Here is a 12,486-nt window from a genome sequence, read left to right as displayed (position 1 = left end):
CTTCACTGCTCTGTCTTTTCTGCTTGCAAGATTTGAAAAAGCCTTTCCCTCTGTTTTCTGGTTTATCATCCTTAGAGAGGAAAGGTTGGAGGTGTTCTTGTGGGTCCCCATCCCCTTGCTTTTTAAACTGTCAAACTCTTTTTCCCCCCCTTACACACCCAAATGGATCTTCCTTGCCTCCCAGGAGCCTGGTCAGAGCCCCGGTTCTCTGCCTTTATCCCTTCAAACTGTTTTATTTAAATCCCCTCTTCCTCTGTCCTGAAGATTGGTTTCTTGGGGACCATTGCTTTATGTAGGTAAGTCTAGGACTTAGCAACACTCCCCTACAGTTTGTTTGTGGGATAAAGTAACCTGTGCTTATCTCAATTTCCTTCCCAAAGTTTTTTATCCTCTTTCTGTCCACTGTTATGGCTTACTTCTGTCCATATTCCTTAAGCAATGAAAGAGAAATTATGGCATAGTCTCAACATATATCTGGCTTTACAGTTTTATTTAGACAGAGTGTATAACTTCAGGTGTTCTGAATCCCCTTTTGTTAACTTTGAAGGCTAGAGGAAGGGCCACAGAGTTTCTGTATATATGATAGCAAGGTGGACAAATTTTTCCCTCCTACCCTGTGTAATACACACTGAGCCTTACTCTGTTTGAACTTTTGCACTGTTCTGGGATGAGAGAGGAAAGGTTACAATAAGGGAATTTAGGGTAGTTTATGTTCAGTTCCCTGCATCTAATCTCTAGAAATTAGGTTTGATATTCCTGTACCTGTGGCTATACCCTCTGGTAGATGCACCTTCCATATTGTAACTACTCAGCCTTTCCCAAATCAGTAGTCCTTAGTTTGGGGCCCCAGCTGTCTTCTTTTAATTTGTTTGTGTCCTCTTAGTACTTCAGTTGGAAAAGTTTCTTTCTATGAGATCAAGATAATTATAGCATCTTCTACCTTTTCAGAAAGGGGTTGGGGTGTTAGGTGCCCGACTCCCTCTGAATTTCAGTTTCAGTCAGATTTACCAGCAGGTAAAGCTCCAGTCATGTCAAGAAGAGTTGATTACCAGAACAAAACATATAAGAAGAAGTAAATAATGTGAATGTATAAGGCTTTGGTGTGCAGGAAAAATATGCTTCTGGGCTATGCATGTATAAATGCTACTTTTGCTTCTAAATTATACCCTGGCTTTTTGGTGGTGAGGGGGAAAATTAATTAATTGGTTTTATACAGTTAAAATGTATGTATTGTGAACATTGTGTAGCACTGTGAATAGAAGGGATGGTTGAATGGAATATACAAGCACAGAAGTACTCACTTGAAAGCTGACCCAAACTTCAGTGCAGTGAAACTGAAATAGTGCCTTAAAGGAACTTGTCGTGGGGCTCCTTTACTTCTTTTGAGCTCTGCTGAACCTTGAGTTGCCCCGTTCCCTCTTTGGATTGGGCTTTTCTGTCTGTCCAACAATTGAACTAATAAAGAGAGACTCCCTGTGTCATGTTGAATTGCTCAGCTGTGTCCCCACATTCTAACTAGCTTCTGCATCCTTCTTTTCTTCCTGAGTCAGCTTTCCTCATTCTGGCTGAACTTATACTTCCTAGAGTGGTTATTCTGGGTCTGCCATATGGGAGTCACAGTTAACTTCCCCCTAATAGTCCAATTTGAAACTTAAATGCCTCCCACTTTAACTGCCTCTATTTAACTCTGTTTAAAACATGCTTTGGGGGCATAAGTATCACTATACTCTCTATAAATGAACACAAATACTGAAAATATGGCTAGTTCTCCATGGCACTACACTTAGCTTCAAAGAACACGCAGTCATCAAGGCTTTTTGGCTACCTTTTCTTTTAGGAACTTTGCTCAGTATCTTATTTTCATTTTTTCTTTTAGTGAATTTTTAGTGATTGCTGATTACATAATTGAATTTGTTAAATTAATGGTGAATGCTTGATGAGAAAATCAGGAATAAAAGATTAGAGGATACAATGACTTAAAGGGTTTAAGTAAATTTTCTGGATCATCAGGATAATTTATATTGTGTGCTGTATTCTTTTTTAAAACATTCCAGTAGGTCTATTAAAATTTAGCTTCAAAGAAAATTTGATTGAATTCTGAAGACCACTTTAATACAATACCAGCTTGATTATAACATTTGAAATCTGAAAAAAAACCTCTTGGTGGGCTGCATCAGCAGTGAGGTTTTAAATCATTGTGGATAAGGCTAAGTGGAAAGTTTTGGACAGCAGTTTTGCTCTGACTTTTAAATAAAATTGTTTTTTAGAAAGGGTAAATGCTTACATAGGAGTGAAGTAACCGAAGGATTTTTACCAGCATAATGTCTGCTTCTTATTAACATGGATGTTGAAAGAAACCACTGAAAAAACAGGAACAAATAGCTTATTAGGGCAACCATTTATTTTGCTGATGTCCATTTCATTGGAGATTAATCTCAGTGGATGGCTCAATAGTCTCATAAGGAAGAAATATGACAAATGGTCTTATTCCATGCATTTCTTTACACATCTGTGGTTAGCTTGGTTAAACAAAATCTGCCACTTTATTTAATTAGCAAAACTCCACGAGAATGGATATATGTACTTGAATGCTTTTTATTATTAGATTCAAGTATTAAAATGTATTTATCCAGTTATATACATTAGAACCTCAGAGTTACAAATACCCTGGGAATGGAGGTTTTTCGGAACTCTGAAATGTTCGGCACTCTGAACAAAACGTTATGTTCTTTCAAAAGTTTACAACTGAATATTGACTTTACATAGCTTTGAAACTTTACTATGCAGGAGAAAAATACGTCTTTCCATTTATTTATTTATTTAGTACTTTACTTTTAACACAGCACCCTTCTGCATTTCCTTCTTTTTGTTTTGTTTTTTGGTTTGTTGGCTTTTTTTTGGTGGCTGCTGCTGCCTGATTGTGTACTTTCAGTTCCAAATGAAGCATGTGGTTGACTGGTCAGTTTGTAACTCTGAGGTTCTACGTATTTTTTCTTATTATTGATTCTCTGTACTTACAGCTTTCAATACATTTTTAGAAAAGTTAGACATATTGGAAAAAAAATTTCTTTCTTTTGCCTTGGATGAAATTGATGGGATTTGATTCCGTATGTCTGGCATGTTCTGTACCAAGAATAAGACAAAAACTGTAGAATCTTATTAATTTGCTCTAATCACTGACCCATTTGGAATTAACGAATTGTTGAACATTTTCAAGGAAGTGGGAAAATATAATTAAAAAAACCCAGCAAGGATGATAACATCACAGAATGCACTATCCATTTATTTTAGTAACGGCTATGTGGCTGGGTTTAATTTATGATAGTTATAAAGCAAAATACCTGGAAGTGTGCCATGACTTATTATGCTAAAGTATTGAAATCTTTCTGCTGTTAAAACTTTGAGAAGTTTCTTTGTGGTAATCTGTGCATTTCATAATTTTCGCAGTTTTACTGTTGTACCCAAAATTATCTGCAAATGAAGTTTGGGTGATTATTTACCAAAACAAGAAGAGATCCATAATTTTCATATTGATTGACTGACCAGAGAGATAACAAATAGTGCATTAGGTCTTTTCCTCAAACTGTAAAGCTATAACTTTCAGTCCTTCAGTAGTAAATCCATGCAGTGTGCTGGAGAATGAAAATGTTTGAGTTTGATATAAAATAAGTTTTGAAAGGAAGATTAGCAGTTTTAACCAAAAGGTTAGTCGCCCTGGGAAACTCAGCTGTCTAAAAACCAGAGTGCGATTAATAAAGGTCCCACTCAGGCTGATTGCTCCATTCATGCTGAGATTTCTAATCCTTCCTCAGCTGGACTCTAACCTGATTGATAGCGCTTATTATGATGGCTTAATAAATTTTATTGTCACTTTACAAGAACGTTTTAGAGAATTTGTGTGCTAGTGGCACCCCTTGTTTATGGTACAATTGATTCTTCTGGTATCTGGGGGTGGATTTTTTTTTTTTAAAAAAAGGAAAGGGAAAATAAAAGAGAAGGTCAGGTTAGGAAATAGATTACAGTCATTAGGTCTCTCAGCTCAACTAGGTTATAAAAATTTGGGGTGGGGGAAGGCATGCTTTGATGTCCTGTTGTCAGTTTGACAAAATACAAAAAGTATTCAAGTTAATGTTGTAAAGTGGATAATGTAAGATATTTACTTTATTAGTTCCTTTATGTAGACTATATATTTAAATTCTTTAAATTTAAAAATATAATTATATTGATAAATTATTGCTAAATCATTGGCAAAATAGAAGCATATACATAAGAAAAATATAAGATCTAAATTTTAATGTACTATAATTAAAACCTCTTAACATCTAGGATAAACATTGCCATTAAAAAATCACCACCACCACAACAAAAACCCCATGCACTGCTAGAATATAATGTTTCATTGATTCTTAAGAACAGTATTGCCACAAATTGGTAACATAATCACAAGATGTCTATTTACAAAAAAAAGTGGGGTGGAAGAATGAATAACATCCGAGTTACTTTTTTTTTTAAGAATTCATATCAGAAAGCATAGAATAAGATACAGTAGCATCATTGTACAACCCAGTCAAGTTAACTTTAATCATAATATCATTACTTTTCATTTTAAAAAGTAAAAAAAAATAATAAATACATATTTTTGTCTAGAACAATAACACCAAATTTGTTTGGAAAAAGTACTGAAAGTTTTTAAAATGTAATGAAAATAAAACTTTATAAAATGTAACTGAATTCAAAAATCATCTGGCGTAACTGAGTAGACATTATGAGACCCAGATAGATATAATTTTCCTCCTTAATAAATTTGGAATATCCATGCACTTCTCCATAATTCTTTCTCTCTCACACCATTAATGGGCATAAAAATCACAATAAAAGTTCTATATTCAATCAGAAGAATTGGGTATGGCAGTGGAGTGAATAGAGCTTATTTTAATAGGGATTTTTAAGTATTAAAATGATGAGAAGGAATCATTCAGAATGTGATATTAATTCTAAAAATGTAATTTATATATCTAATTCTATGAGTTTTTAGGTAATACTAACATATGAATGCTACATACTTTGGTATTGTTTTCCAGGAGCTCAGCTTTTATGATCTACAGAAAAGTTATAGAGTAATAGAAATGGGATGAAATTTAATAGTGCAAAGTGCAAGGTCATGCAATACGGAGTTAACAAAGAGTTTTTGTTATAAGCTGGGGCTGTATCAGTGGGAAGCACAGAGGAGGAGAAAGACCTGTGTGTATTGGCTGATCTCAGGATGACTAGGAACTGCCAATGTCATAAGACTGAAAAAGGCTACTGCAGTCTTAGGAAGCATCAGGTGAGGTATTTCCAGCAGCAGTAGGGAAGTGTTAATACCATTGTACAAGGCACTGTTGAGGCCTCACCTGGAATAGTGTGTGCAATTCTAGTCTCCCACGTTTAAGAAAGATGAATTCAAACTGGAGCAGGTGCAGAGAAGGGCTTCTAGGAGGATCAGAAGAAGGGAAAACCTACCTTATGAGAGGAGACTCAAGGAGCTTGGCTTGTTTAGCCTAACCAAAAGAAGGCTGAGGGAGATATGATTACTCTCCATTAATGTATCAGATTAATAAATACCAGAGAGGGAGAGGAGTTATTTAAGTTCAGTGCCAGTGTGGACACAAGAACAAATGAATATAAACTGGTCATCAACAAGTTTAGGCTTGAAATTAGGTGAAGGTTTCTAATCATCAGAGGAATGACGTTCTGGAACAGCTTTCCAAGGGCATTGGGAGCAAAAAGCCTAATTGGTTTCAAGACTGAGGCTGATACATTTATGGAGGGGAATTGTCTAATGAGACTGCCTACAATGGCTACAGTGCCTTGCTAGCATTTACCTCTCACAGGAGCTCTGGCATGAGCATCTCCACTGATTTCACCAGCAGCTATATGTTGGGTTCCTTTCAGGTTTTTGTTTTCAATTTTTTTTTCTTCAGTACACAGGTGAAATTGCTTTCCCACCTGATTAAACCTCTATCTCTTCATGTTTTTTGTACTGAAACTCTGTGATCTGGAAAGCAACATATTTGTATTTATGCACTATTACACCAATGGGAGCTGAATTTTGTAGACTTTCTTCTTGAATAACTTGGTCTAATTTAATTGGAATTTGACTAGTGCATAAAACGAGCATTGACTTATACTCTACTGGAAAGTAATATTGCTATAGTTTAACACTGATAGGAACCTAATTTTATGGAATGTTTAACTGAATAATCTGACAGACAAAAAAGCAGTTTTGACTCAATTCTGTATTGACTTTTTTTCTTTCAAGCTCTATCTGGACAGTAATGTATTCTATTAATGGTGCTCATTTTGTATTCAGTATCAGGTCCACATTTTGTGTAATGAGGTAAACGTAAAGTTTGTCTTAGTTTTCTGTTAGAACCGTCCTATATGAGCAACAGAAATTCTTTTATATTCTTAGGTTTTTAAATTGCTTATATTTTTAAATTTGTCCTCACAACACCCATGTGGGTAAGGGAAGTATTATTACCCCCAAATTACAAATGGAAAATAAAAGATAAAGACTGAAGTCCTTGATTTCATACAGGGAGATTAAGGCAGTTTTTCACCTGGTGTAAATTGTCATAGCTCCAGAAACTTGAGCAAGAGCTATGACAACTTAAGCCAACTGAGGCTCTGCCCCTAAGTGACTTTCCCAAGGTTACACAGGAAGTCTATAAAACAACTAGGAAGAGAGTCCAGATTCCATGCACAAATAGGCCTTGCATGTTTACTAAACAGGCTCAGTACCATTAATGGGGTATTTTGTCAGTGTAATTTAAATAAAAAGACATACCCAGAATAAGAAAATCTGAACATTCAACTTTCTTTTGATCTGTCTTTTCAAAATGGTCTATTAGTAGTGGTAATGTCTAGTTTCAGGTAGTTTGGTAGTTGATGATAGTTTGAATTAACTTGACTGTATCCGTGATTAGATAATATCGGCCAGATCCTGCTTTAGTGAATGTCAGTGCGTGTTTGTTTGGGCTCAGAATGTTTCAGAATCCTGTTGGATATTTCCTTCCACATGAAAGAGGAGCATCTTTTTTGTTTGCATTAACAACCCCTAATTTCATCTAATGGAGTATGGTTAGCAATTGTGATCCACAGAAGAATAAGAGTTTGCATGCTACATCTATCTGAGCCTTGAACGTTATTAAAACACCCTAATTCAAAACCTGTGATTGGTCACAGAAAATATAATTTAAGACACTGTAGTTAGAGACAATATTGAAAGATATATTAATCTTGCTATTTTGTAAGATGTTTTGTTCTAAGTTGATCTTTTGTCAGAATTCTTCATTTGCCTTGAGACTTGTCCTGCTGTGATGATCACTTCCGTTCAACCTTGGTTTTCTGATATTTTTTTTTCAAAGGGATTTTTAAAGTTTTGTGAGTGGATTTAGTGTTAATGAAAGTAAGAAACTAATAGCAATGGCTACTACCAGACACATTAAACACAGATGTAGGCACTGTGTAGATTTCTGTTGTATAGCTCTGATGAGCAGAGGCTCAAGAATATGTTCCAGGTTGTCCAGTGCTTTTGCCATGTAAATAAACACCTATGAAGAGGAGCCTCGGCTGAGGATTCCAAACTTGTTTTTAACTTGTGAACCAAGCAACATTTTAACCAGTAGCACGTTTCTAGATACAGACGGTTGGTACTTAGGAGGTTGATACTTAAGTACTGGACAGCCTAGTCCCCTATTTTATTAAATAATTTAGGAGGAAATTGGGTAAATATTAGTGGCCTAAAATCAAGGATAATATCCATTTTCATAGTCATGAAAACATTTTTTCTCTTGTATGTTTCAGATGACGTTGCACCCTACTTCAAGACTGAGCCTGGTTTGCCCCAGATCCATCTAGAGGGGAACCGTCTTGTACTCACGTGCCTTGCGGAAGGCAGCTGGCCTTTGGAATTTAAGTGGTTACACAATGACACTGAAATCACTGCCTACTCCACTGAATATAAGTAAATGGATTTTTTTTTAAATATCATTTTAATTGCAATATTTTTTGTGATTACACTTAGAAAAGATTTGCTATTAGTCACAATAACACAGTGTGGTAATGATGACAGGCAGTGCCAATGCATCCTGAAGAAAGTTGGAACAATGGCACTATATAAATAAAATGTGATGCTATGTACAGTAAATTGAGTGGAAGTTTGAAAGTGTCTTGCTGTTTTGCTAAAAGAATGCTTATAACTTGCTACAAATCAGGCCCTAAAATAGGAATGCAGTGGAAGGGAAATGCTTACAATATCATCTTCAAAGATTTCTTAAATGATGCCTATATAAGTGTACTCACCTTTGAAAATAGAAATTGTCCTGGTACAGTAGTGTCTTCTAAAACAACAAAAAACCTGTGTTTTAAATTAACAAAAGGCTTTTCATTTCACTCTCCATTTTCACTTCACTCTAGCTCCTACTCTAGTACCTTGCTTCTCCATTTTGGAGACCAAGTATGGTGGGTTGAAAGCAGAGCCAATTTTACACAGTTGCATGTTATATTGACTTAGCTACATTCCCCTAATAGAGAACTGAGTTTAGAGGGGCTATTGTCCTGGCCAAGCAGGAAGAAAGACAAGATGCAAGGAATGTGGTTTTAATTCGGCCTCAACTACCCAGCAAGAAATTGTACAGTGCAGATCATCATTCCTTCCTTAATCATTTCCATGTGTTTGGGGAGAGCTGCCATCAGCCCTCCCCTCTCCCGTTCTGGCCCCAACTCATTGCTGGGACCCCTCAGCCTTCCCCTCATATGAGGATTTAAAGGAGCTGGGGAAAGGAGGTTGAGTCCCCAATTTACTAGATGTTAGAGGCTCCAGCTCCCCTTCCTCAGCTTCCCTAGGGGGTGACTTCCCCTAAATCCAACTCCCTGGTTTACCAGGGAGCTATTCTTCCTTATGGAACAAGTATCTGCACTGGACACCTCCCATCTGCTAGGTTGTGACAACCCAACCAGGCCACTGACCTGCTGTGGGGAAGGAGTGGGGGAAGCCTGCTCTGCCCTGGACAATCTAGTGAGGGAAAATTCCTTTCCAGCAGAAACAAGTAACTAGTGCAATGCCTACAGCAGATGATAAAACCTGTTTATTTTCTGATCACATGGCGGGGAGGATGAGTGCTGCTGCTTCAGGGTGAAAGATGACTGTCTGCAGGGAATGGATAGAAATACCCCTCCCCCAGATGCACATGGGCCAGTGGCCCACCTGAGCTCATTTCGGTCAGTCCCTGACTCAGGTGATGCTCTCCCATCCTCCCTTCTTTAGCCCAAAAGGGAGGGATCCCTGAAAGTAGCCAAGAATCTTCTCACTGGCCAGACAAAGCCCCCCTGCATTCAAAGTTAGAGGAAGTGCAGAACAAAGCCTGTAGTATAAAATCACCACTCTTTTTGTTTCTGCTTCTATGAATGTGAAGTTTAATTTTGAAATTAAAAAAAAAGCTGCATCCTTCTATTTACATACTCAAGGTAAACAAAAATGGTTCATAACATTGTATGTGGAAATAATGCCAGTGCATACATTCTGATAACTATCTATTTTAGAGTTTTATACCACTGCCCATCTCCATAATGTGTGAATGCCTTCCATGTGACATCAACAGCAAAGTTCCTGGACTTCAGGACGTATCTGGCACTTCTGTCTTCCTGGGCTCAGATATTTATAACTATTTTATATATTCGTTTTGATATCACTGCTTCTATCAAAATTGCTTCTTAAAAATCTCTGCTCACACCAATAGTTGTTCTTGTAACTCAGTTGCATAAACAGACTAGCTCATAATTAATTTTTATAGATTTTTCAAAAATATAATTTACTAATATTCAGCATAATTTTTCATATTCTCTGCACTTCCAATAGCAACAGCAACAACAGACTTTTAAAATGTTGAACATTTACATTGGGGAGGAGGAGGAGGTGACATCTCGGCACCTGTACCATAAAAATGCACAAACATGTACACCATTTTTAAACAGTATCCACAATTGTAAAGAATTAATCTGGTAATACATCCAATTTCACCCTACAGCAGTTTCCAAGGTAACTAACACATAGTTATTAGAATATAAGACTGCACATGTTGAAAGAAACAAAAAATATGGGTAGCATTTCTTCTTTTTATTAAAAAAAAGATTTTGAATAAAGTTACAAAAATACAAATTGGTAAAATAGTAATACAATGCAAACTGGTAAAGCTTCATGCTGGCCACTTGAATACTTTATGTGACCTATATATTTTCCTAGATTTGGGGTTTTTGAAATTGGGTTTTACGTCATTGAGAATAAATTAAATGCAATTAATAAAATGAAGTTTGCTAATCTAAAAGTTGTCACTTTCACCTATTTCCATTTCTCTACTCCCTCCTTTTACTCTTTCTTCATAAAATCATAGAAAGTAGAATTGAGGGAGCCCAATCAAGTCTCGTTGATCCTTTAGCAACACAGGATTATTACCTACCGAGAGTGCCTCCATCTTTCTTAGATTATTTTTTGGATTTTATCTGCATGTCATTATTGTTTTTCTGTTGCCTTTGCACATTGCAAAGCAAGGCATTTTAGAACATACAGTCCCCATACTTATGTAGGCCACACCTCTTTCATAAACACGTAGCGTAGCAGAAATGTGCATTACAGGGCTCTGCTGGCCACCTTGTGGCCACCTTTGCGGTATACAGAGTTGCTGGCAGTGCAGTATTATTTTAGGATACAGTTGCCACCAGAGTAGACATATAGACGGAAGCACTACCATTCTCTATCAATCAGGTAAGTGACAGTAACTCCCAAGGGAACATTTTCTCATCATCTCTCCTTCACCTCTACTCTCAGGAGTATATTTCTTAGTTCACAATACTGGTTGTTTTTCTGCCTCTTAAGATAGTTGTTCACTATGGAATGGGTCCATTTTAATTCCATTTATACTTTCAGCTTTGTTTGAAGGGCTGCAGTGCTTTGGGGCTGTTTGTGGCACGACTGGAATGACCATTTCATCACAAAGCATTAAAGACACACGCAAGCAGCTGCACCACTTGCAGTAGAACACTGTAAATCGGAATACTGAAGTTAGATCACTTTGCTCTGCTTCCTTCACTGGATAGTCTATTTGCAGTATCTCATGCAGCATCACAGTTTCTCTTCTTTCAGAAGTACAAATCCAGCCGAATGACATACCCAGCTGACTGTAGCATATTTATGGAATAAAGCCTGTTCCCTCTACTGAAGAATATAATAACCTAAATATTAAGTTTTCCTACATTATCTACTTTATGCTATCCCATATGCCTGTGTTCTTGGAAGAAAGAGGTATTCTTGCCTTAAGTCTCATCTACTTCTTTTAGGACTAGCTCTGTTAACATCTTCATCCAGATCTATTCTTGTCTAGCATAGAAAGACAAATCTAAATTTCCTTACTATGTATAAACTTAGATAGACTTATCATTTCTTCTGATTAAGCCCAGGAAAGGGTTTCTTTCTATAACTTTAATTTTTACCAGGATCTTACTGTGGAGAAAAGAAGCTTGCTTTTCCCCAAAACCAGTGGTTCTGTACTGCATAGAATATGTGGGTTTGGGTAATAACTTTTGGGGAATAATTAACAGAATTCCCTGTATCCTCTTTCAATATAGTAAATGCCAGTAATATACCTTCTACCCCAAAGAAGGGAATGCTTATGGAGACATTCAGAGTCTCTATTTCCACATCAACTTTACTTCTGATTGCACTTCTGCTAAACATTAAGGGATTCTACTTTGTGGGACCACTTATGGTTGAACAGTTTTGTGAATGCCAGCTATTCAGATATGTCAAAACGTGCTGTACACACACCATGGACTGTGGTGTTTAGCTTATAAAATGGAGATTTTTAATATTTTTTCAGAAGAAAAACATCTAATAGGATGATTAATCACAACAGGAAGCATGAGCATCACTGAGTCAGTGCGACACTTGTTTTGATTGACAGGAGCAAAGTTGACTGCAGTGTATCAGCAGCAGGGAAGCTGGTAGAAGGATCTGAAACCACTAACTGTCACTGAAGGGGTAAGAAGGAAGAGCGTAAGGGGAGGGCAGGACCTGGGATCTCTGGGGTGGTATCAAAAGGCAGAGAGTAGGACTCAAGAACATTAAAGATGCTTGGATGAGAGAGAAACTTCTTATTTTCTGCTCATGGGAAAAAAATCTGAATAACAATATGTCTGACACATGTGAACTGAAACAAAAAGTTCAGATTGCCATGGTATTCAGTATTCAGATTTGCGCACATCTGTAATAAATTAAAACAACAATTATCATTTTACCATGTACTGGTCTTGTAACAAACTCAGATCAGTGGACTGTAACTGTGTGTGTGTGTGTGAGACCACATACCTATTACATACACAGTACCTTGTTTCTTATCTTTATATTCAATTTAGTCTAATGAATTTCAGGCCAAGATGTAAGGCACGGTT

General features: G+C 36.8%; 1 protein-coding gene across 1 annotated transcript in view; it reads left to right on the top strand.

Moving 5' to 3' along the window:
* Positions 1-12,486, top strand: part of SDK1 (sidekick cell adhesion molecule 1) — a 640,834-nt gene that overhangs the window by 239,859 nt on the left and 388,489 nt on the right. Inside the window, exon 2 of the mRNA XM_073361953.2 lies at positions 7,849-8,008. Within this exon, the coding sequence (XP_073218054.1) occupies positions 7,849-8,008 (160 nt within the window). The remainder of the gene's footprint in view (positions 1-7,848; positions 8,009-12,486) is intronic.

The sequence above is a fragment of the Lepidochelys kempii genome, chromosome 10 (assembly GCF_965140285.1).
Source record: "Lepidochelys kempii isolate rLepKem1 chromosome 10, rLepKem1.hap1, whole genome shotgun sequence".
Lineage (NCBI taxonomy): Eukaryota > Metazoa > Chordata > Testudines > Cheloniidae > Lepidochelys > Lepidochelys kempii.
Note: the sequence above shows the minus strand (reverse complement) of the source record. Positions and strands in the feature narration are given on the sequence as shown.